At 46.5% G+C, this 23799-nt stretch overlaps 1 protein-coding gene across 1 annotated transcript in view; it reads left to right on the forward strand.

Annotated features, from left to right (window-relative positions):
- Window positions 1-931: 931 nt before the first annotated feature.
- LOC127038888 (otoconin-90-like) overlaps window positions 932-23799 on the forward strand; it is a 28057-nt gene continuing 5189 nt past the window's right edge. Inside the window, exons 1-11 of the mRNA XM_050931958.1 lie at window positions 932-1317; window positions 3906-3958; window positions 6318-6462; window positions 8895-9001; window positions 10824-11001; window positions 13147-13150; window positions 13254-13344; window positions 15720-15776; window positions 19712-19856; window positions 21154-21260; window positions 23162-23297. Coding sequence (XP_050787915.1) covers window positions 1202-1317; window positions 3906-3958; window positions 6318-6462; window positions 8895-9001; window positions 10824-11001; window positions 13147-13150; window positions 13254-13344; window positions 15720-15776; window positions 19712-19856; window positions 21154-21260; window positions 23162-23297 — 1139 coding nt within the window. The 5' untranslated portion in view covers window positions 932-1201. The remainder of the gene's footprint in view (window positions 1318-3905; window positions 3959-6317; window positions 6463-8894; window positions 9002-10823; window positions 11002-13146; window positions 13151-13253; window positions 13345-15719; window positions 15777-19711; window positions 19857-21153; window positions 21261-23161; window positions 23298-23799) is intronic.

Raw genomic sequence — 23799 nt, forward strand, 5'->3', positions numbered from 1 at the left:
GTTAGGAACACACGGCCCTGCCCAGGCAACAGTCAAGTCCATCCTAAACAAAGGAAGGAATATGTGCTTGCTTTAATTTGCATTTGAGCAGTAAATGTCCTCATCAAGCAGAGAGGGAAAACAAAGGAAGTTCAAACAGGTGGAAAAAAAGCCAGCAGGGAATATCCTTCCCCATAGACTTGTTGTCTCCTGGGTCTGAGCTAGAAATGTTTTTCAAGAAGGGGACTGAAGCTTTAGAAAGGAAGGAGAAACACACAAGGCCCCTCTGTCAGTCTCTCTCCTCCTGCCCACATCATCCTTTGCACCTGAGAAGACACAAGGAAACAGGTGTTAGACTCTGGGGGAGAGTTCCTGGACTAAGAGTTTGGTCAGGAATTTGCTGGAGTATGTGGTGAGACACTTTGCTTTGCAACTAAGATAGCTTCTTAGGTAGATACTCTTGAGCACTTTATTTTTCTTCTATCCATTTCTGACTTTTATGCCTCATTACTTGTACTCACTTAAAATACCTGGCCTGTTCGTGCATCAAAGGATCTTTAGACTTTTCCATGTCTTACCATTTATCCATCAGATGGCCAATGCAGAGAGGAACTGCTTAATAACCTTCAGTCAAAGTCAACAGATGTTGGCTGTGAAATGTATAGGCAGTCTAGATGATTGTACGGTCACAAACTCTAGCAAGCAAAGCGGATGAGAGAGAAATCAAACTTCATGCTTCAGGGCATAAGCTGGTAAAGACAAGAATCAGGAAGGAATTCTACCACTCTCCCTTCTGAAAACACCATATTGCAGTGCACAAGTGCCACGTGATTTAGGGATGGGGTAAGGGAACTGGGGCAGGAGGAGGAGCCTGACGTTACTAGCAAGATGGCTATTCATTATCTACCCTTCTCAGGCTCAGCTTCGTGCATCTTCAGGAGTCTGCTAACAACTGCCTTTCAAGCCAGTGGCTGGACTCTGACATCAGCTGGTGTTGGCTTAGGCTTTAGATGAACTCAGAATTATGTATGTGATCATCCATGATGTCTGATTACTGATTATCTACAAACAGTTTGCACCACAGCCTCCGCAGTGGCCCAAGCCTGCATGGGAAACTCCCTTTGTGCCTTGAAATGGGGAAGACTAGAAACATTGTTTGACAGAGAAGCAACACAACAGAAGTTTTGTGAAGTTTGAATATTCGATTACGAGATCAACACGGATGCGGTCAAGGAGTTCCCAAAGGGGAGGGACAGACCGTCTGTGTAAGATAAATCTGTCACTATCTGAGATTAGGAGTCACCCTGAGCTACAGAGACTTTCCCAAGCCCAGAAAAGGTGAGTAGAGACCGATCACTGATATTTTTATTGTTATTGTGTCCAGTAGTTAAAACATGCAAGAGGCTGTGTCGGAGATTGGGAAACATGTGAATCATTACTGGCACTGAATCAGATCCATCCCTGATGCAGGCCAGCAGAAGCTCAGTGGGGATTACACCAGGAATGCATCTGATTTGATGTATCCAGCATGTGGAAATGGACAAAAGAGCAGGATTAACAGGTTAGCAGGGCTCCTGTTCCAGTGAATACACTTGCTGGGTGTGTACCCGGAGACTCCATCTGGGGCCCTTGGGATCCACAGTGAGCATTACTAGCAGGTTGTCAGGGGGCATGTGACTACACCACACGTCTCCTCCGGGCTGAGGAGCAGCAGCAGAGCCAGGACCACCAGGGCAGCAGTGAGTGAGCGCCTTGGGGAGCCTCTCCTGGCAGCTGGGCTCCGAGGGTAGAAGCCAGCTCAAGAGGGCATCGCTGGCTGGTGCTGGGCTCCTTCAAGGAAGAGGCAAGAGCGCATCAGGGCACAGCTCAGAGTTGTGCCGCCCACCCTGCTTGGGGCGCGTTCAGCTGTGCAGAGGCAGCCCGGCTTGGGGAGCAGGGCAGGGAGGGCTGCCAGGCAGACAGACAGCACCCCAGCTCCCACAGCTTGGAGAGCTGGGGGCCCAAGTGAGCCAGACAGCTCCTACCAGCTTCCAATCCACCAACTGCTGGCAGAAGGCAGTGGTTTTCAGATCATCGGGTGCACCCTGTCTGAGGGGGACGTGCCCTACAGTTCAAAAACCTCTGTGCTAAATGGAAGGCAGAAATCTAGGGGGGGTGCATGCTGCCCCATTTTCCTGGCCCCATGGCTTTGCACCCTGGGCAGCTGCCCTCCTTCCGGCCCTGGTCCTGGCTGCAAACAACAGAGTGGGGAAGGTGCGAAAGTGAGGTATGAACATTGCCCTTTTCCTGCTCAAAGGCAGAGCAGAAGAAAGAGAGCTTGGGCAAGAAGTCTCCCTGATGAACTCCCCATTGTTCCTGAGCAGTAGGTCCTATCCCTCATTTGCAGGTAAGCGTTTTTGCACTATAGCGCGCCATTTGGCACGGTGCCGCATTGTTCTTTAAGCAAAGCTGGGTACAAGGTGCCAGGTCATCGCAGGATACCGGCTACTTCTCTCAGAGAGTTTCAGTCCAGAAGAGAACTACCAGCTCCTCTAGTCTGACCTGTACAGCAGAGGCCACTAAACACCATACAGCCTCCCCCACACCACACCCAGCAACTAGAACTAGACAAAAGTAAAACAGCTTTTATGAGATTAAACTATTATGCGCCACAGGCAGATAGCAGGAGGGCCTGAGATGCACCAATGCCCGAGGCTCCTGCAGTACAAGGAATGGTTTTAGTGAGTGAAATCTGGATGATGGTGACCCACACCCACTCCTTTATTTCAGTGCTCTCTGTCCCTTGCTTTCCTCTCCTGTCTCCATCTCCCATTGCTTTCCTGCCCTCCCCGTTCCTTTTCAATTTCTCCCATTCGATCCACAAACCAATACAGATTAGCTGGGGATCTTTTGTCTATAGAGGAACTGACAATGCTTTAACGCTGGCAGGGTCTGTTGTGAACATTTGCAGCCTGTGACCCTGACTGAGCCTTCACTCTCCTAGTCCTCAGATCTACAAAGTGTTTTGTGCCCCAGGATGAAACAAAAGCTGCATGCGGGAGAAAGGAAGAGAAACCATTTATGGTAAAAAGGCCCCCACAGTAAATAGGATCCCTCACTCTGAGAGCAGAAATGAACGTCCTTGCTCGTGCCACCAGTGGAGTCCCACTGGAGTCACTAGTGCCCGGGTGCATGAAGCAGGGGAATTGTGTCACAATCCTAAAGGGGCATCAGTCTCTTTGCTCTAGTGTTGGCTTTCTACCAGCCGATACAACCATGCACAGTGACCGGAAGGGGGACAATATAGAAAGTCTGTACAATATTAAAATCAGTGGATGAAAGTCAGCCCTGTGCAGAGAGCCCACCAGATGTCCATGCACCACTTAAGACCAGAGAAGACTTCAGTGATGTATTAGCTTCCTGCAATGTGCCTACACTGCCACTAGGGCCAAGCCTCCCACCAGCACAGATAGACTTGCGAGTTTGCGTGCTTAAAACTAGCAGTGTGGATGGTGAGGCTCTGGTAGAGAGTTGGGCTAACTCCCCGAGCTCAGGGACAGGTGGCTGGGTGGGCTTGAGCCCAAAACGCAACATCTGCACTGATATTGTTAGCACGCTAGCACAAGCCTGTCTACCCAGGCTGGAAGGATCACTCCCAGCTGCATTGTAGGCATACCCCTGGGGTCCTGCTGCACACGGCTGGATTTCACCCATCCTGGTTTAGGCTTTGAAGCTAAATCTCCACTTCCCAGTATAATCTCTGCTCCTTGTGACCAGGGATCTCATGCTCCATTAATTCAAACAGTCGGAAAGCCTTGCTTCTGCTCTCTCCTCAGCTGCTTTCGAGGCAATGACTTATCCAGGTTGCCCATACCTGGATGTTAATATGTGTCATTGAGTTCTTTGTCTGAATGGAAGATCAGGGTGTTTTGGGTTTCTTCTTCCAGGCCCTGCATGAAGATGAAGAATCTCTTAGTATTTGCTGTGTTCTTTGCTTATGGTAAGTGCAATACAGTCACTGATTTCACTTACTGGTGTAAATCTACTGATGTCAGTAGAATTATAGCAGTGTTAAACCAATGAATCAGACCCAGGCCCACTCATTCTCTAACTTTTTCCAATTAATGGGGGTGGGGGGAGGGACTGGCTTGGCCTGCGGGCTGAAAACTTGCTACAAAACCTGCCTCCAAATTCTGCACATCTGGATCTACTTCTCTTTCCCGTTGCATCAGTATAATACAGGGAGAATTTGACCCACAAGCCAAAATCCATGGGTCTGACTGCCATGTCAAGCAAGGGAACACACAACTGGGTCCATGGAGAAGATCCACAAGAGATCTACAAAGTCCGTAAATGGGAGTGTGGCCCCAACCAATTGTGGGAGAAGTCAGTGCAAAAGTCCTCAGGCTCCCTACTATAAGTTACTACAGAAAATAGATCACAAGTCGATGCTACCATGAGCGGAATTAACTCTGTGTCAGCAAAAGCCTGCATGTCAGGAGGATGAGAGAGAAAGTAGAGTTGATCGATGCATTTCAAATTTTGAAATTTGTAGCAAAATTAGGGAAAATAGTAATGAAACTTCTGCATTATTGTTACCCTAATGGGGGGGAAGAGGTGGTTTTTAAACTGCCTATAGAGCTGGTTGGAATGTTTTAAAAGCCTGAACCATTCTGAAATTTGGAAAAATGCCAAAAGTCTATGTTTTAAAATGAAAGGGGAGGAAGTTTGATTCCCCCACCCCAATGTCTTAAAAGCAGCTGTACTATGGCCCTGCCAGTAGCTGCGTAACCACGCAGAGGTCATCTGAACATGGGGGGGGGCTCTTCTGAAACTGAGAGAGGCCTGAGAAAGTTTGCGGCACCTTCCCATGCCCCACACCACCTTATTAATGGTACTGCCATGTGAGTAGCAGCGCTACCGTCAGTATCTTCCCCAACACAGGATCCATCCCTTCCATTGTTGTTTCTATATGTGCCCTCTGCCAGCTAATACACTTTTTGCCTTCTAATGACTCAGTGGCACGATATATAAGACCTTTTGCAGCTAGGATTTCCAGTATGGGCCTGAAGATCTGAATTTTTCCTGCAAGTCTCTTCTTCATATGTCCCATTCTTATTACAGAGTTGTTACCATGGAGCACATGGATTTATGAGGAGAGGCTGAGGGAACTGGGCTTATTTAGTCTGCAGAAGAGAAGAATGATTGGGGATTTGATAGCTGCTTTCAACTACCTGAAAGGAGGTTCCAAAGAGGAGGGATCTAGACTGTTCTCAGTGGTACCAGATGATAGAACAAGGAGTAATGGTCTCAAGTTGAAGTAGGGGAGGTTTAGGTTGGATATTAGGGAAAAAAATTTCACTAGAAGGGTAGTGAAACACTGGAATGGGTTACCCCTAAAGAGGTGGTGAAATCTCCTTCCTTAGAGGTTTTTAAGGTCAGGCTTGACAAAGCTCTGGCTGGGATGATTTAGTTGGGAATTGGTCCTGCTTTGAGCAGGGGGTTGGACTAGATACCTCCTGAGGTCCCTTCTAACTCTGATATTGTATGATTCTATACCAACATACTACTCCCAGGGCATAGGGATTTGCCTGCCTTTACAGGACTATTCTTGTGCAGTGCTAGTCTCTGGGATGATCACGAATAGCTGTAGAGAATGCAATTTGAGTTATAGTGTCAGGAGCCCACTGATCATCTTATTAGTCTTCAGCCTAGACCCAAGCATGTGGGTTGCAGCCAATATAAACTTTCACGTGACGTGGAAACAGTTTGTGCAATACAGACCAGCAGCTAGAGCTGATAAAGGACGGGGAGGGGAAGATGATGAGTAAGGGCTGCATCTGAGAGTGATAGAGGGAGCTGACATACGTGTTAATGACAGATATTAGAGAGATACATCCAGTCACGTAATATCTCTCCCCATCAGCCTTTCTGCCCACATAACTGTACCCCTCACGTGTGTAATGAGATGAAAAGAGCCACGGGGTTTGATTCCTCTCTTGCTTACAGTGGTTGTGGAATTCTATTGAAGACAATGGAGCTCCTCCACATTGACTCTGTTATAAGGAAGAGAGGGGTGTGGCCCAATTGTCTAATATGAATCTAAAAACAGTTTTAGATGTGAGGAGAATCAGTCCTGATGATCGGGTGACCAGAAAAATTGGGTTAGGGCTGGGAGGCAATAGGCACCTATATAAGACAAAGCCCCGAACACTGGGACTGTCCTATAAAATTGGGACATCTGGTCAACCTACCTGATGAGCTCACAAAGCAGCTTCATAAAGGAACAGGAATAAATGTCATTTCTTTTTGGGAATACCTCCTCTCCCAGTGCTGGATACCCTTTGGCTGTTTTCCAGGTGCAGTTATAACACACGGGAGTCTCTGGGAGCTTCAAAAGATGATTAAGCAAGTCACTAGGAAAAATGCCTTATGGAATTATTCCAAATACGGCTGCTACTGCGGATCAGGAGGTAAAGGGACGCCAAAGGATGGCACTGATCAGTAAGTTGCTGTCTTAAAAAGTCTGCCAGGAACATCAGTTGGGATAACACTTGCAAAAGGGCCTAAAGGCCAGATTTTCAAAGGCATTTAGGTTCCTGCAGATGTGCACCTAGTGGAATTTTCACAAGCACCTAGGTGTCTAACTCCCCTTGAAATCAGTAGCATTTAAGCACATGGGTAGCTAGTGGGATTTTCAGAAGTGCCTATCTGCGTCTTTAAAAAGAACAGGAGTACTTGTGACACCTTATAGAGTAACAAATTTATTTGAGCAGAAGCTGCAGCCCACTTCATCGGATGCATAGAATGGAACATATAGTAAGGAGAGAGATATATACACATACAGAGAACATAAAAAGGTGGGAGTTGCCCTACCAGCTCTAAGAGGCTAATTAATTAAGATGAGCAATAATCAGCAGGAGAGAAAAAAAACTTTTGTAGTGATAATCAAGATGGCCCATTTCAGATAGTTTGACAAGAAGGTGTGAGGATACTTAACATGGGAAATAAATTCAATGTGTGTAACGGCTCAGCTTCTTTAGGCACCTAAATACTTTAGAAAATCTGGCCTCAGGGCTGAACTCACTTTTGAAAATCTGGCCCCAGGGCCGAACTCACTTTTGAAAATGGAACATAGGCTCCTGAGTCATTTAAGCACATCTGAAAATTTTACCCCAAGTCTGTAGTTACCCAAGATGTTCTCCATCAAGTAAGGCCAGCAGGCCAGGTACTCAGCTTGTGTAAACTGGCATGGCTCTCTCGAATTCGCTGGAAGTATGTCAGTCTATACCCAATGCATTTGCAAAAGAGAGATGGATTTGAGTTATTAAGGAGGCAGGATTCATAAAGAGAGATTCTTCCACCAGCTCATCCAAGGAAGATAGCTGAATCTACCTGCCCATATTTCCTAGAATGGGGTGTCCCCATGTGTTGGAGTTAGGAGGGAGGCTACGACCTTCCTTTGGGCTTAAATGCAAGAGCATTTTTTCCCTTCTGGGATCGAAGAATTAAGGAATCAGAACCGTACCACTCCACTGGGCTTTTCAAGAGACACTTCTCATTGGTTTAAGATATTTCTGTTTTAAGGATGAATGGCACAATAAAGCCCCTAAGAAATGTACCTCTGGAAAAGGCCTGTTGGATTACATGGGCACACTCTAAGGACCCGTGCATAGCTGTTCAGGGGGATTGGTCCTGCTTTGAGCAGAAGGTTGGACTAGATGATCTCCTGAGGTCCCTTCCAACTCTAATAATCTATAATCTAAATTTATTTGCACACTATCCCATGTCATTTTAAATGTCTCAAGCAATGGGCCTTCTACCCTGGGTGGATTGAGGGAGAATAGAGCATGGGGCACCGTTTTCATCCCCCACAGGGAATGAAGAATTAAGGCCATGAGCATTAGGAAAAATCAGGCTACAACTGCCCCCTCCTTCCCCCCTGTTGAAAGTTATTTTATATGCTAAGGTCAGAGTCCCTTGAGCTGACAACTGGCTGTTCCTACCAGACCTTCCTAACACAAGAGCATCCTGTGCTGGAGCTTAGAGACAAAGCTTGAAATCTGCTCAGTGGCCTGTCTGAAGGACAATAAAGAAAGCCAACTTGATATCTGTGCTTTCTCTCAGGTGCTCAGTTTAGTTACCCCCACCCCACCCCCTCCACCCAACATATCATGTAGATAGATGGGAAACAAGTTGAGAGCCTAAACCTGTTAATGTCAGTGATATTACTCCTGATTTACTCCAGTGTAAGAAGAGAATCTGGCCCATAGTGTCAAAACATGTCTCTCTCTTTTACATGCACTGGAAAAGTGTTGTGGGAAATTGACCACATGGTTGATTTTGGATCAGACAGCCTGAGGCTCCTTTATTTCATACAAGCATATATGCAGGGAGAGTCAGCATGGCCCCACGCAAGAGGCAAACTGCTCTGCTTTCTACAAATCTTACCAAGCTTATAAAGCACGCTCGTTACACATTTAATTGCTTTATTTGGGATACAACGCTAATCACAAGCAAGCTGACCAATTACTTTTCCATTTATGGTTTTTCCTGTTATTGCCATTTCTAGTCAAGTTTGTGGTTTGACTGTTCTAACACCCTTTTTCTTGCGGTCTGGCTATGCAAGGACAGCTGTCGCAATTTGGCATGTCCCGGGGCTTTCTGTCCTACCTCCTGGTTCCCCCCTTTTCCCAATTTCAGTTCCTCTTTTTTAGGGCCCTGACCACATCTTTCTGCCCCCACATGCCCTTTGTACAGAAAAGCAAGCCTAGCTGAAGCTCTAAAATTTCATAGCTTTGCTCATAGGCCTTAGGCCTTGGCGTAGGGAGGGGGGATCACTTTTCCCTGACAGTGTCAAAGGGGATTTTTTTTTTTGCTCTTGTTTTACACGTACGTGTACGTGTCTCTTTGCTGAGTTCTTCCTTCTCCCCAAGGTGCTGTCAGTTGCATGACTGCTGCTATGAGAGGCTCGAGGATCATGGATGTAATGCCAAATTGAACACCTACAGCTACTTCTACCTGAGTGAAAGGATATACTGCGGTGAGTTGGCTCCTGGACAAAAAGATGGTGATTCAGTTTTGTTTCTTCTCCTAAATCAGCAAATTGCTTTGCTACTTGGCTTTTAAAATCGGTATCCCGAGCCCAGTCCACCAGGGTTTTTGTTCTTATAAATAAGGAACAGGACAAGAGAGCCAGAGTCACTGCCTGGCTGAACCTCAGGATGCAGGCCCCAAATCAAGCAAACACTTAAATCCCAACAACAGAAAAGAGGCAGAAGGGGGGAAAACCAATAGAAATTTCATTTGCTTCCCACTGTGAGAAGGGTGGAGAGAGGAGAAATCAATGGGACGAATTCAGAGGGGAGTCTCATTGGAACTGGAGTAAAATTGGAGTGATGCAGCGGTGAATGATGCTCCGTTTCGTTTAGAAGAAGCATAAGCTAGTGTAATGCCATCTGGGATTCCCTAACACTCGTTTAGATTCATGCCCACTTATTTATCATATAACTTATACACTCACCTGAATCTGACCCAGTAACTTTACTGAATCACTATCAGAGATGGGAACTTGCACAAGGGATTAATGACTAGAACAGATGCTATTCCCTTTGGGTATGTCTGCACTGTGAGTCCCAGGGCCTGAGGCTACAGACTTGGGCCTGTGCGACGATGCTAAAAATAGCTGTTTGGGCTTGGGTTCTGAAACCCACCCCAATTCCGGGCTTCAGGGGCCAAGCTCCAGCCCGAGTCTGAACATCTACACAGCTACTTCTAGTGCTGCCCACAGCGCACGCCTCACAAGCCCAAGGCTGTAGATCCAGGCTCCAAGACTCGCTGCCATGGGTTTTCTTTGCCATGCAGGAATCCCCTAATGTGCTTAAAGCTCAGTCCTCTGAGTGAACCACTTAGGAACAACAAGGAATCAATACTGATAGATCGTGAGCAGTCTATGGTTGAGTTGAAGAGGTAAGAAAACTGACATTCTAATGGGCTTCCTTTATGTGGAAAGGGCAAGTAGGCTACGAGGCTAGGCACTTTCTTAACCCCCAGAATAGAATATGCGATTAAAGGAGAGTCCTGTTACCCATTTTATTATTGCGAGTTTGTATTACGGTAACAACCAGAGGCCAGGCAATTTAGAGACGGAACCTGGTTTTTACAATGTGGAGGAAACCTGCTGGCTGGCTGAAGGTTTGAACACAGCTGGCTTGCCCGGGTTCTGGAAGTGGAGCTACCTCTGCGTGTCATGATAGTTTGCTGCTTTATCAGTCACATCCCTGTGCATGCGTCTCAATCCACTAAACTAGGATGCTGGGCTGAGGGCTACTCCCTAGGGACTTGTCTAACTGGGAAATTCCATTGCGTTAGAGCACACCCCTGTGGAATCAAGGTAATTGAGATGATGTTAAACCCGACAGTCCCTGTCTACGGTGAGTACTATGCCATGTTTAACGCTGCATCCGATACCGTCCTGCCACAAGTTATAACATGATGGAGTTTCACATTTGTAGACCCGCTCCTAGGTGTCAGCATGTGCTATCTTGGGGTATGACTCCACTGCCATCACAGGGTGAGATTGTAGCTCATGTAGACATACCCGAGCTAGCAGTTATCTAGCTAGCACCGGTAGTGATAACAGTGAAGTCACGGCAGTGCAGGCTGCCCTGCAGGTAATTAGAGTTCTTGGGTTGGCCTATGCTGAAATGACACTACCATGGTTTCACTTTTTCAGGATCCCAACTAGCTAGATTAAAGCTATCTTGGGTATGTCACATCCTGGGATTACAATGTAGACATACCCTTATATGGCCCCGTCACGGTCTCCGCAGCCAGCGTTGCCAGCCTCTCTTCTTCTCCCCAAGGCCCTCCTCTCAAACACGCATCCTGTTACTGTTTGTCAGCAGAGTTGAGGAGCTGGTGCAAAACGGAGAGCTGCCGGTGTGACAGTGACTTGGTGCTCTGCTTGAAGAAACACGTAAGCAGCTACAAGACAGGTTATCGCTTCTATCGAAAGAGCCACTGTGGAGGTGAGGCACCCAGGTGTTAAAAAGTTGTACAGATGCTTTGCCTGCCATATCAACGTACTCTATATTTGCACAAGGTATAAGCAATGAAATGTGATTGTTTTATTATAATGTCTGTTTATTACATACACACATTTATAGATATACAACTTTGCATGGACTGTTTAATGTATTTTCATAATGTTTTTGCTTGGATCATTTTATAACTTTGATCCCATTTATATGTAGCAACATTTTTTGCTGTATTTTTTTTTAAATTGAAATAAAAAAACCAAGCAATCACGTGTCTGAACTGGGATTGGTGAATGGAATGATTTCATGATTTTGTTACTGCTTTTGACAGGATAGAAATCTCAAGAACTGCTTGTGAATAGCCAACATGATCCACCGTAAACCATGTCATGAATTAGGGACTTAATGAGAGGGACTTAATTCTACTCTGGTTTAATTATGTTATTAATCAGGAGTAACTTTCTGCAAGTCTATGGAGATACACTGTGCCAAATTGTCCTCTGTTACACCAGGGCAAATCTGGAGTAAATTAGATGAAGTACTTTGTATTTACATATGTGTAAATGGTAGGAGAATTTATCCCACTGCAGTTAAAACAGTAAAATCAGGTCATTTCATTAATTGCTTTCTTATTTACATATATGTTCCCCTTTTGCAATGCTGGACAGTGTCATCCTAGCTGAAACTTCCAATCTCAGCTGCTCTGGTGCCATGTGGTTTCATGCCTAGTTTCAATACAAATCACAAACTTTTCCAGAGAGGCATATTGCCCCACCATGCAGTTTTGTATTAGCCAGGTCTTGAAAGATTTAGAGTATTTGGGTTAGGCGAGGTTGGAGGGGGGTGGAGAGGTTGCTTAGTATTAAAAAGCATGTGAGTTGGAAGAGTAGCATAACAACTCACTTGAGAGACTAGGTTTTCCGCCAGATCATTGGAAAAGAGGGGAATTCTCTCCCTAGTGCATAACTGTCCGGCCATCCAGAGTATTATGAAATTCAGCTGTGTGTGGTAACAGGCTTCCTGGAGAGCAGGAGATCAGGATATAAAAGGTAAGTGGGTGACCAACGCGATCCAAAAGCTACTCCAGCTGTGGAGACATTCCCAAGCCCAGTGCAGGTGAGAATTACTGATCGTCTTCACTGTCCTTATTCTTGCAATATTTTATTTAGCTCAGCAGTTCTCAAACTTTAGCAACCTGATGACCCTCATTTTGATTTAAAATTTTTCAAGGACCCCTCAAGCCTCCCGCTCAGCCCCAGGCCCCACCCCTCCTCAACCCCTTCCCCAAGGCCCCACTCCTGCCCCACCTCTTTCTGCCCCCGCTCCACTCATTAAGAAACCAGGAGGATTATTTGAAGATACTCCTGATTTCAATCAGGAAGTTGTGTTGACAACACTTGTGAGGTATGGCTTTGATGAACTCTGGCTAGATAAGCAGCTTCTGTTTGCTCTGTGCTTCACAGAAGGTGAGTTTTGAAGGTGAGCAAGCACAAACTCCCAGAGAATTTGTGAAAGAAGAGATTCCCTTCTGAGAGATGTGATTTAACCAGAGCAGTGAAATGATACTGCTGGGAAGAGCTAAGGTGAGCTATTTAACACAGCATTATATAGAGATGTTCTGGAACTAAAGACCCTCATGAAACACGTCAGAGGATGTGGAGAAATGCTTTGTTAAGACCAGAGAACTTCAGATGGATGTTACTGAACAGCAATAAAGCTGTTGGCCGGGAAACTTCAACCTGAGAAGCAACTTGGGGTTGTGCAAAGTTAATCAAAGAGGTTACAAGACCACAGAGCCATGTATGGCAAAACAAGGGAGTTCGGGGCAGCTGTACATCAGTTGCCTAAACCCTTGAAATTTTGAAAGCAGAACTTAGACTTTAAGTGTAAGAGTCTTGAGACATCTGTCAGCTCTGGTACTAAAGCCACAGTAACCGTGTGCAGTTACAACTGTGACATTGCCAATGCAAGGCCCTGTTTTCTCTGTTGGAATGTTCAAAGGCAGCGCCACCTCTACTCTGATTGGTCCCATTTTCAAAAAACCAATGTTGACCAATCAAATTACAGTCCAGAGAGTATGTCCAAACGTGGACCCCCCACATCAGAATGGAATAAATAAGCCTAATCATCAGTCTGCTTCCCGTATCAGAGGGGTAGCCCTGTTAGTCTGGATCTGTAAAAGCAGCAAAGAGTCCTGTGGCACCTTATAGACTAACAGACCTTTTGGAGCATGACCTTTCGTAGGTGAATACCCGCTTCGTCAGATGCAGTCTGCTTCCCCATAGCCAACAACTCTTGGAGAAGTACACTGGATCCGTAGGCTGGCTGCTGAGGACTTTCTGTACAGGTAACAAACTACAACTTGTCATAGATAAAAGGCAGAGTTAATAGTATTGTTAAGACAACAGTGTTAGTAGAACAAGCCTTACAATACTACTGGCTGAGGTCCACTGGCCTGCTGTGTGAAGGAGGTCAGGCTAGATTATCATAGTGCTCCCTTCTTGTGTTAAAAACTGTGAATACTACCTCACGTTAAAACAGGCCACCAATGACCTGGAGAGTTCACCTACAGTGCCTCCATTTGACAAGTAACAAGGACTTTTATATGTACGTTTCTTTTCAGTCAAGTGGCCATTTGCCATATTCTAGGTTAAATGTGTGAGTTACAAAGTTTGTAAATAGCTTAGTTATATGGTGCCATTCAGGGGCACTGGAACAATTTGTATAGTGTGGGGGCTGCGAGCCATTGAACCAAACTGTAAACCCTCTATATGATGGAAACCACTTCAAGCCATAGAATGCGGCTGCATCCCCAGCACCCCTAGTTCCAGCACCTCTGGCATGTCTTGCTCTCATTAAATTCAAGGAAAGTTTTGCCACTGATTTCAATGGGGTGAGTGTCTGGGCCTTGATCCATTGTGTAGTTGTGTGTCACTAACAAATTTCATCCTAGCTTTATTGTGATTTGATCTTTTTATTATATTTTAACTCCCTGAGCCAGATCCTCAGATGGTGTCAATCAGCATTGCTCCGTTGACTTCAGTGGAATTGCACTGATCTACACCAGCTAAGGATATGGCCCCCTGCATTAGATTCATTCATTTGAACGCTATAAAGGCCATGTGACTTCTATCATATGAGCATATATATTTTACTCCCAGTGAGTACTAATGTCACTGCAGATTCATGAGAAACTCAGCATGGGTAACTGGCTAATTACAGTTGCTTAGTCCTTGTGTATTTTATACTGTATCTATGTTTTCAAAGGGCCTCCACCCCCGTTAACAAGGGGCCTCACACCCAGCAGTGGAACCATTGATAAAACCTGTGTAACCCTTCTGCCAGGGCCGGGTTCAATATCTATGGGTTCCTCTTCAGGAATACCACACAGAACCGGCTTGATCCCCCACCTAGTAACCTGGGAAAATTACACACCACCCCTGGGTGCCTTTGAGCAGCGATCCTTCCCCATTCACAAGCACAGAGTCTGAGTATAGAAAAGAAACTTTTAATGAAAGGAGGGAAGTCACCCAACATTAATTGGGGAAAATGGCACAAGCAGGATTCATAATCCTAAAACTGTGAGCAGGATGCCCACCCCAGAGTGCATGGGGCAGTCTTCTGCCTCATGTTCTTGAGTTCTACAACCAAAAGTTACTTTTCTGTGCCTCCTTCTGCTCCATCACCACACCACACCCCACTCATGGAGGTTGTCCTTGGTCAGTGAGTTCCCAGGGTTCAGCTGTGAGCTCATCTCCCACCTGGGGAAGAACACACCTTGTTTGCTCCCCCATCTGAGCACTTGCTCTGGTTGGCCGCCCCGCCAGCCACTCATTCCACTCCCGCTGGCCAACTATCAGTTACCTTCTGCTGCCACCTGCCTCTCTGCTGGTCAGTCTCTTACCGATTGTCAGCTTTTAGTGATTTTCAGCTTTTAGCTGGCTGGGCAAAAACTGTCCTACCACACGTGATGTCTGCTCTTATTTAAGTACTTAAAATAACAAAGGCTCCCAATGGAGTCTATTTTGTACTATCTTTGAACAACAGTGGGAAGAAACAGGTTAAGCCAGACCGGGGATTCATCCACCCCTCCTGGTTGGGACACCTGACCTGACCTGACCTGACCTGACCTGTCCTGTCCTGTCCTGTCCTGTCCTGTCCCCTTCCCTCCCCTCCTCTCTAACTTCCACAGGGGTCTGGCACTGGAGCCCCTGGCTTAATGAGGTCCTTTCAGCCAAGGGTGACCCCCTCATTTGGGACAGGTTAAGCACAGTTCTGCTCCCCTTTATTCATACAATAAAAACAACAACGTTGATAACAGCATTTCACTACCCCTGCATTCAGTACTCAAGTGATCTGTAACCCAACACCAGCCAAAGTTGATCACTTTAAGCAACACCTATCTGCCGGATATCTAAGTAGAGTGGGTGTGTTCATGTAAATACAGTTTGCTCCTGATGTCTCTCCGCCTCCCAGCTAGCTGTCAGGGGAGTTCATTCAGACCCTGCTTACACCTCCTTCCCTTTCTTTTGTTAACTGCAAGTCCCGTACTCCAATAAAAGGCCCATTTAGCTCAGCGGGAGTTTACCTGACAAAGCGTTCCAGCATTGAGCCATATGCCTCACAAAGCATTCCATTGGGCCATACAGAGTATCTGTTTTCTAAAGCCTGCTAGAAAACCCCTCGAATAGATGATCAGGGTGGATTTGTTTTTTCTTCCAGGTCCTGGCCAGAGGAAGATGAGGCTTCTCTTGGCATTGGCTGTGCTGTTATCCTGCAGTAAGTGCAGTAAATTTGCAAACCCTCTAATATGTGCTAATTATACTGGGCCTGATTCTGTTCTTGTTGACATTGGAGTAGATTCTGTGTAACCCATTGAAGTCCCGGTATAGAACTAGTGTGAGAGTAGAACCTGAGGGTCGGATTCTGTGGTGCCCAGCGCTGCTGGTGCAGCCAGCTAGGTGAGGATTGCCACACAGTTAGAGACTCCTCTGGTGGCATAGAGCTAGTGTTGCAGATCCAATGTCATATCCCTGCCAAGTGCTCATGTAGGGGGCATAGCCCAAGGGGATGCATGCTTCCAGCCTCCTGACTGTCCATTGCAGACCCTTGTTAGAGCAGCTGTGGGGACCATCCTTGTCTGCAGCCAGCCTAGGACTGGGTGGGCTATAAAGGTGTCTACATCTGTCGCATGCACCCACCCGCCTCCAGCTCCATGCTACACTCTTCTCAGCTGCTGTTTAGGATTGGGGTGGCGTGTTTTGGGGATCCCCCAAACCAGTAAGAGGTTCTGTCACCACCTGCCTTGTAACTTGGGTGCCTGAATGCCATGTGGCTAGGGCTTGGAGCCCTGACACCAGTAGCCAGCTGACGAGCATAAAGGTCTCACCCTGGCTTCCACTCACCTAGTTACTCCAACAGCTCCTTCTACCCCAACTCTCCCCAAATCCACCCCCTAAGTTCTTTAACTACCAGACACTTGGATCTTTCCCTTCTGGTTCATCACCCCCGAAGGTGTGAAAACAGCCCCCGGTTCTCAGCTCATTTTGGCGCTCGTGCTCCACGCAGTTTGCACCCCCAGAGACCTGCTTGGGGTACAAAATAAAAACCAAAAGTTGATTTTAATAGGGAAAAAAAATCACAGCTTTGAAGATGAGCTAGTGAAGATAAGCAACACCGAACATTACACAGAAAATAAACCTGCAGCCACAGCTTCCGGTGTTGCACTTTACGTTAGATTAAGTCTAATCTGTTACCTATTGCCTCTAAACGGTCTTCCAGTGTGTCTCCTTTTATAGAGGGGATCCAGCATTTCACGGAGGGCTTCCTGTTAGAGATTGGCCCTCAGTTTCTGGATGAAAACTGCAGTTTCAAGCCTCTTCTTTAAAAGGCTTTTTTTCCTTTCTTTCTCCTAGCATGGTACCTCACGGTTATTTAGGTATGGAAATTCTAGACAGGATGTCTTAATGTTTTCCCGTTAAAGTGAATGGCCCATCGTTTGTCTTTTCTCCTGGGTTGTACAATGCTGACTGCTTAGAGCTGGCATTGTGTGAACAACTGGCTTGGGAGGTACCCCTCCCTACCCAGTTGCTTTAGCGCCCTGCTGTGAGGTGATGCTGGAGTTGCTCTGTGGTTACAATGATAACTTTCTACACATATGTGCATGCGTTTCTTCATAACCATAACCGAGGTCCACATCTCCTAATGACCCTCAAGGTCAGAGCATTACAATTTAACTCCTTCTTGGGGAATTGGGCACCGCTACACATGCACGGAATTTGTCCCCCGCAGATTTCTTGGCTTCCCTGAAGAAAAATGACTTTCTGATGGGGAAGCAAAGGGAAGCCACAAGAGTGGTCATGCAACCATCCCCAGCAGTATATTTCAGGTGCCCAGGGCAGCCGGCAGAGAGGTAAATCACTGTGGGGCAGGGGGAGGGACCGGGGAAGACCTGGCTGGTGGCTCCTACCCTGCACTGGGACCAGCTGCTAGACCCGGCTGGGCTGGGGAGGACGGGACTTCCTCTTCACTTGAACAGCATCCGGAGCCGTGTCAGACCCATCCCCAGATTTCTCCCCTGCCTGTAGGAAGCTCTGCAAACACCCGCCTCCCCCATACTTCCTGCACCCATCACTCCTCAGCTGCAGGGGGAGGGATCACTGTACAGGGAGCTGCTCCCTCATCTGCCCAACCTTCATGCATCCAGACCTCCTCATACCCAGACCTTCCCACCAAGCCTGACCCCACCCGCACCCAGAACCTGCCCCCTCCGATGAGCCCCACTCCCCCTGGACCACCCCAACAAGCCACCCGGATCCCTACCCTACCAAGCCCCAATCATCTGCACCTGGATCCCTGAGCCCCACTCCCCCAGACCCACCTTACGAGCTCTATCCCCCCCACACCCAGACTCCCTCTTGCTGAGTCCCAAACACCTTCACTCGGACCCCCCCTGCAGAGTCCCATTACTGTTGCACCCAGAACCCCCCAACAACCTCCTGTGCATCCAAATCCACCCCCATGCCCAGATCCCCCACTGAGTTGCCTGCACCCAGATTGCCCCACACTGAGCCCTCTCAACCCACACCTGGATCGCCCCACACTGAGCCCCTCCACACGTGGATCCTACCTTGCTGAGCCTGCCTGCCCACACCTGGTGCACCTGGCATGGAGGGGCAGGGCCCTGGGGTATTTCTGGGGCAGGCCCGGTCCTTGTGCTGTGTCAGGGTTGGGTGCAGCCTCACTGCTGAGTCCATGTCCCGGGGCGGGAAGCTGCGCAGTGATCTCCCACCTCTGTGCAGTCAGTGGCCTGTGCTCCCCACTGCCATGCCGGAGTCTCTACATTTATTTGACAAATAAAATCTGCAGAATTTTAAAATATTGTGTGCAGAATTATTCATGTTTTGGTGCAGAATGCCCTAAGGAGTAATTAAAAGCTTTCTTAAAAGACCATACTTGATGCATTTCTATACGCAATAGTGTATACCACCAGTTGATTCAATTGCTTATTCTCTGGGGGCCTTGTTTTCCCCTTGAGGTGTCTGGACCCTGATTGTCACATGGGGGTAACCTGTTTCTTACCATGACACTGGCTCGGTAACCATCATGTCATTGGCAGGGCTGCTTGAGAGCACAGGGTCATTCCCACCCAAAGTCATTGATTGTGATAGGAATGATCACCAATACAAACACCTCTGCGAAAATGTCAACACAAAAGACTAAGCCTTCTAATGCACACCCTGGGCCAGAATCATCCTTCATGTAATTCTGTTGACTGGTATCTTACCACGTGGAGAATCAGTGCTATTTCCTATAGGAAATGTCTCCTTCTCTAATGTGTAAGGTGACCTGTGACAGCTATGACAAAATCCTGGACAGACTTCACTGAATGAAGTTTAAGTATCTTAGGAGCTCATTATGTAAAAAATGAACTGTTCAGGTACTGTTAGGGGAGTGTATGTAACTTCTTTTAAAGAGAAGACAGGACCCAGGCAAACAATGGGAACTGTTCACTTCAAAGGACTGTTTGAAACAATGGGAAAAGACAAGAACGACAAGTATGTTTCCCAGGGAAATCTCGAGGAGGAGGGTGATGCAAAAACTCTAGGTATACAAAAACTCAGCCTTTTGAAGCTTTGCATGAGAGGACTTTTTGGCTACTGGTCACCAGCTACACGAAGACAGATCAAAAGACCCAAAAATGGTATAAAGAAGTACCTCATTCACACAGAGATGTGTCAGTCAGAGCTGAGGCTATGATGAAGCAGGGACCACAAGGGGAAAAAACCCTGTGTGGGGTTCAAAGAGCTAATGGCCAGCCAGAGCCTTTGGGATGGGCGTGGGAGGGTGATCCCTGGTAAGCTGATCAGCATGTGTGTAGGTTCTTTTATGGCTTTTTAATATGTTTTCTCTATAATGATTTGTACCTTAAGAGTTAAATGTGATTGCTTAGAAAGCTGTGTGGTAACTTACCACTGTGGGCAGTCACAGTGTTCCTAATCTCTGATGAGAAAGCAAAGGACTGGTGCTGGCCATTAGGCTGTCTGCCTTGCTGCGGGATAGCACTGTGTAAGCCGCCTGGAAATACCCTGATCAGGATGGAGAGAGAGACACATCTCTGCCCAAGAGACTGGGTGTCCTTGCTGGACCACAGCAGGGGAATACAGGTGCAGAGGCCCTGAACTGTGATGTAACCCTCTGCTGTTATTTTGCAGGTGAATTCATGGTGCATGGGAGTCTCTTTGAGTTTCGCAAGATGATCAAACAAGCAACTGGGAAAAGTGCTCTACCGAATTATACCTTCTATGGATGCCACTGTGGTGTGGGGGGCAAAGGAATGCCTAAGGATGCAACTGATTGGTACAGTAGTTACGGATTACAGCAGTATTCTAAAAACACAGGCATCACTGGTGAATTACGGTTCTATAATCCTTTCTCGAGATACCAAACAACTTGAGCTTGCTGAGTATCAGCTGCATCCCAGCTGCATCCCAATAGGTAGGACCCTACCAAATTCGTGGCTGTGAAAAACACGTCCTGGACCATGAAATCTGGTCTTGTGGGCTTTTACCCTGTACTATACAGATTTCATGGAGGAGACCAGCATTTTTCAGATTTGGGGTCCTGACCAAAAAGGGAATTGCAGGAGGGTCACAAAGTTATTTTAGGGGGGTTGCGGTATTGCCATTCTTACTTCTATGCTGCCTTCAGAGCTGGGTGGCTGGAGAGAGGTGGCTGTTGGCCAGGTGCCCAGCTCTGAAGGCAACACTGCTGCCAGCAGCAGTGCAGAAGTAAAGGTAGCAATACCACAACTCTCCCTACAATAATCCTGTGACACCTCCCCACACAACTCCTTTTTGGGTCAGGATCCCCACAATTACAACACTGTGACATTTCAGATTTAAATAGCTGAAATCATGAAATTTACAATTTTAAAAATCCTATGACTGTGAAATTGACCAACATGGACCGTGAATTTGGAGGGTCCTACCCATAGGCTTTGCAGAGTGAAACACGGGTACAGGAAATAGAAAGCAATAGCAGAAGGAGAAAGGAAAAAGGGTTAAGCCAGGGAGAAAAGATGGGATCGAATTCATCCTTATTGTAACTCCACTGAAGTTAATTGAGTTACTTTAGGAGGCATGTAGCCTGATTTGTGCTCACAGGAGTTTTGAAAGAAGACTGAGGTCCAGATCCCCAGTTGAGATAAATGAAAGTAGTTCCCTGGAGCTACACTGATCTACAGGAGCTGCGGACCAGGCCCTGAGAACAGAACTGCAGAGGGACACAAAGTCTGTTCCAGACGTCAGGAGATGCAGAAGAAAAGGCTCTCACGCCAAGCCCAGACAGAATGTGTGGGAAAACAGAAAGACGGCCAGTAGAGGGAGCAGAGAAAGTACAGTAATAAGAAAAGCGAAGAACCATGATATCAGAAGGTTTAGAGTGAGAGGAGAATAAAATCCATTGACTTCAGTGAGACTATTTGTATGAGTAAGTTTTGCTAACTGCTTAACTCTGCTTAGCCGTGAAGCTGCAGGATCTGCTTGTTTCATGTAACTTAGAAACCGATTGAGGGGCGGGGTGGTTGAGGAGTGGGTTGTTTTGTTTTTCCCACATACTATGCTGTGTATCAGCTTCAACCTGATTCTACCTACAGGTGTTGCCTGCATCACGACTGCTGCTACTCACAGTTGACGGCTCAACGATGTCATGTCATAACTGACAAATACCATTACACTTACAGGAGAGGAGTCATAACGTGCGGTGAGTAGCCAGGCCCATAGAAAGACAGGCACTTCCTTTGTCTCTGCTCCCAAATCAGCTCATTGCTTTGCTGTGCCACTGACTTAAAATCTGTGGGGTCAGAACCTCAGCTGGAGAGCCTTGAGTTCAGTACAGCTAGGCTAGCTTCCCCCAGCTGGACATCGGACACACAGTCCGACTCTAGACAGCCAAAGGTAAATTAGTTTCAGAGTAGCAGCCGTGTTAGTCTGTATCTGCAAAAAGAACAGGAGTACTTGTGGCACCTTAGGCCTGGTCTACACTGGGGGGGAGAGGGGGAATCAATCTAAGATACTAAGCTTCAGCTACGAGAATAGCGTAGCTGAAGTCGACGTATCTTAGATCGAATTAAAATTACTTTCTTCGCATCCTCGCGGCACTGGATCAACAGCCGTGGCTCCCCCATCAACTTTTCTTCCACCTCTCACACTGCTGGAGCTCAGCAGTCAACAGGAGAGTGATCGGGGATCGATTTATCGCATCTACATTACACACAATAAATCGATCCCCGATAGCTCGATCGCTATCCGGTGGGTACTGTAGACATACTCTTAGAGACTAACAAATTTATTTGAGTATAAGCTTTCGTGGGCTACAGCCCACTTCATCGGATGCATAGTATGGAACTTATAGTAAGGAGATATATATACACATACTGAGAACGTGAAAAGGTGGGAGTTGCCCTACCAACTCTGAGACTAATTAATTAAGATGAGCAATTATCAGCAGGAGGAAAAAAAACTATCATAGTGATAATGGCAAGAAGGTGACAAAAACAGACTCCAAGGAGAAACTGCTGAACTTGAATTAATATGCAAACTAGATACCATCAATTTAGGCTTGAATAGAGACTGGGAATGGCTGAGCCATTACACACATTGAATCTATTTCCCCATGTTAAGTATCCTCACACCTTCTTGTCATTATCACTACAAAAGTTCTTTTCTCCTGCTGATAATTGCTCATCTTAATTAATTAGCTCTTAGAGTTGGTAGGGCAACTCTCACCTTTTCATGTTCTCTGTATGTGTATATATATCTCCTTACTATATGTTCCATTTTATGCATACACTGAAGTGGGCTATAGCCCACGAACGCTTCTGCTCAAATAAATTTGTTAGTCTCTAAGGTGCCACAAGTACTCCTGTTCTTTTTAAAGGTAAATAAGAGGAAAATAAAATGGAAGTGATAGAAGTCATCTATATTGGGATTTCAGACCAGCAGAGAGAAAGAGAGCACACATTCATCTTGATGGTGTATGCAACCCCCTTTATCCGCATTCTGCAAACATGTGCCCGTGCTGAAGTGTTGTTCACACGGTTGTGTGCCAAAAAGGAAAGTGCCACAATTACTCGTGAGTGTGCACGGGTGCCAGGATTTTGCACAAACATTCACAATGGAAGTGTTCACAAGCCATCTTGAGAACTTTCTATAGCTTTGGAACGCTCTGTCAGAGAGGGGAAACAGCACCAGGTGACTTCGATGACTAGTGAGAAAAGAGAATTAGGAGCAGTGATGACAGGCACCAACAGTTACACCAAATGGTTTGTTAGCAGCCCCTGGGTTGGAATACGTTTTGAAGGAACAACTTGTCAGCTACTCTGGAACCATGAACCTCTAAAGCAGAAATGGTGCTTGTGGAGGAAGGGGAGTGGGGTGGAGATGGGATTTTCAAAAGCGCTCAGCATTGGCCTACAACTCTGCCTTCACTGAAGCCAATGGGAGCGTTGCCATTGGTCTGGATGGGAGTAGAATTAGCCCAATGCTGAACACTTTGGGAAATAATGAATCAGTGGCTGACTGCAAATAATTCACCCAGCTCTGATGCTCCTGGAGTTGGTGCCCCACTCCCTAAGCAATGTGCTTCTTCCCTGGTCTTCCCAGGTCCAGGCACCTGGTGTAAAAGGAACATCTGCGAGTGTGACAAGGCCGCTGCATTGTGCATGAAGCGCAACTTAAGGAGCTACAACAAGAAATATCGCTTCTACTCCAACATAAAGTGCACAGGGAGAAAGCCAAGGTGTTAAGCAAAGGCTCCTTGCAATTCTCATTAAGCCATCCCCTATTCTCATGAATTCAGCATTTCCACACTGTTAAGCAATCAAGTGCTTGACCTGAGATTGGGAATTGCTTCCTATCAAGTGGTTCTTGGCTGCTCTCTCCCTCGGCTACTCTCAGGCAGAATCCAAGGAACTGCTCTTAAATAAGAGACCCGATGTACCTTACCTGCATCACGATACACAGGATCAGAAGAGAAATTATTTAGAGGGAGAAAGCAACACGTGTCATGTTTTTGATTAAAATATTAGGAAGAACTGGTACGTGTCCTCTGCCATGGTTAAGTTATGATGGGAGCCAGGGGGAGTCTCTCCATTCTCTTCAATAGTCTTTGGATTGGGCCTAAGTGCATAAGTGAACATAGAAAAATGTTGATTTCCTTTGCTCTTGCTTCAGTGCAGATTTGCCTTCTGCTGCTTCTGAATAAAATGGAAGAGTGTAACCGTGTTCTTCTCTGGGTTGTG

This window comes from Gopherus flavomarginatus, chromosome 21, assembly GCF_025201925.1.
Source record: "Gopherus flavomarginatus isolate rGopFla2 chromosome 21, rGopFla2.mat.asm, whole genome shotgun sequence".
Classification (NCBI taxonomy): Eukaryota; Metazoa; Chordata; order Testudines; family Testudinidae; genus Gopherus; species Gopherus flavomarginatus.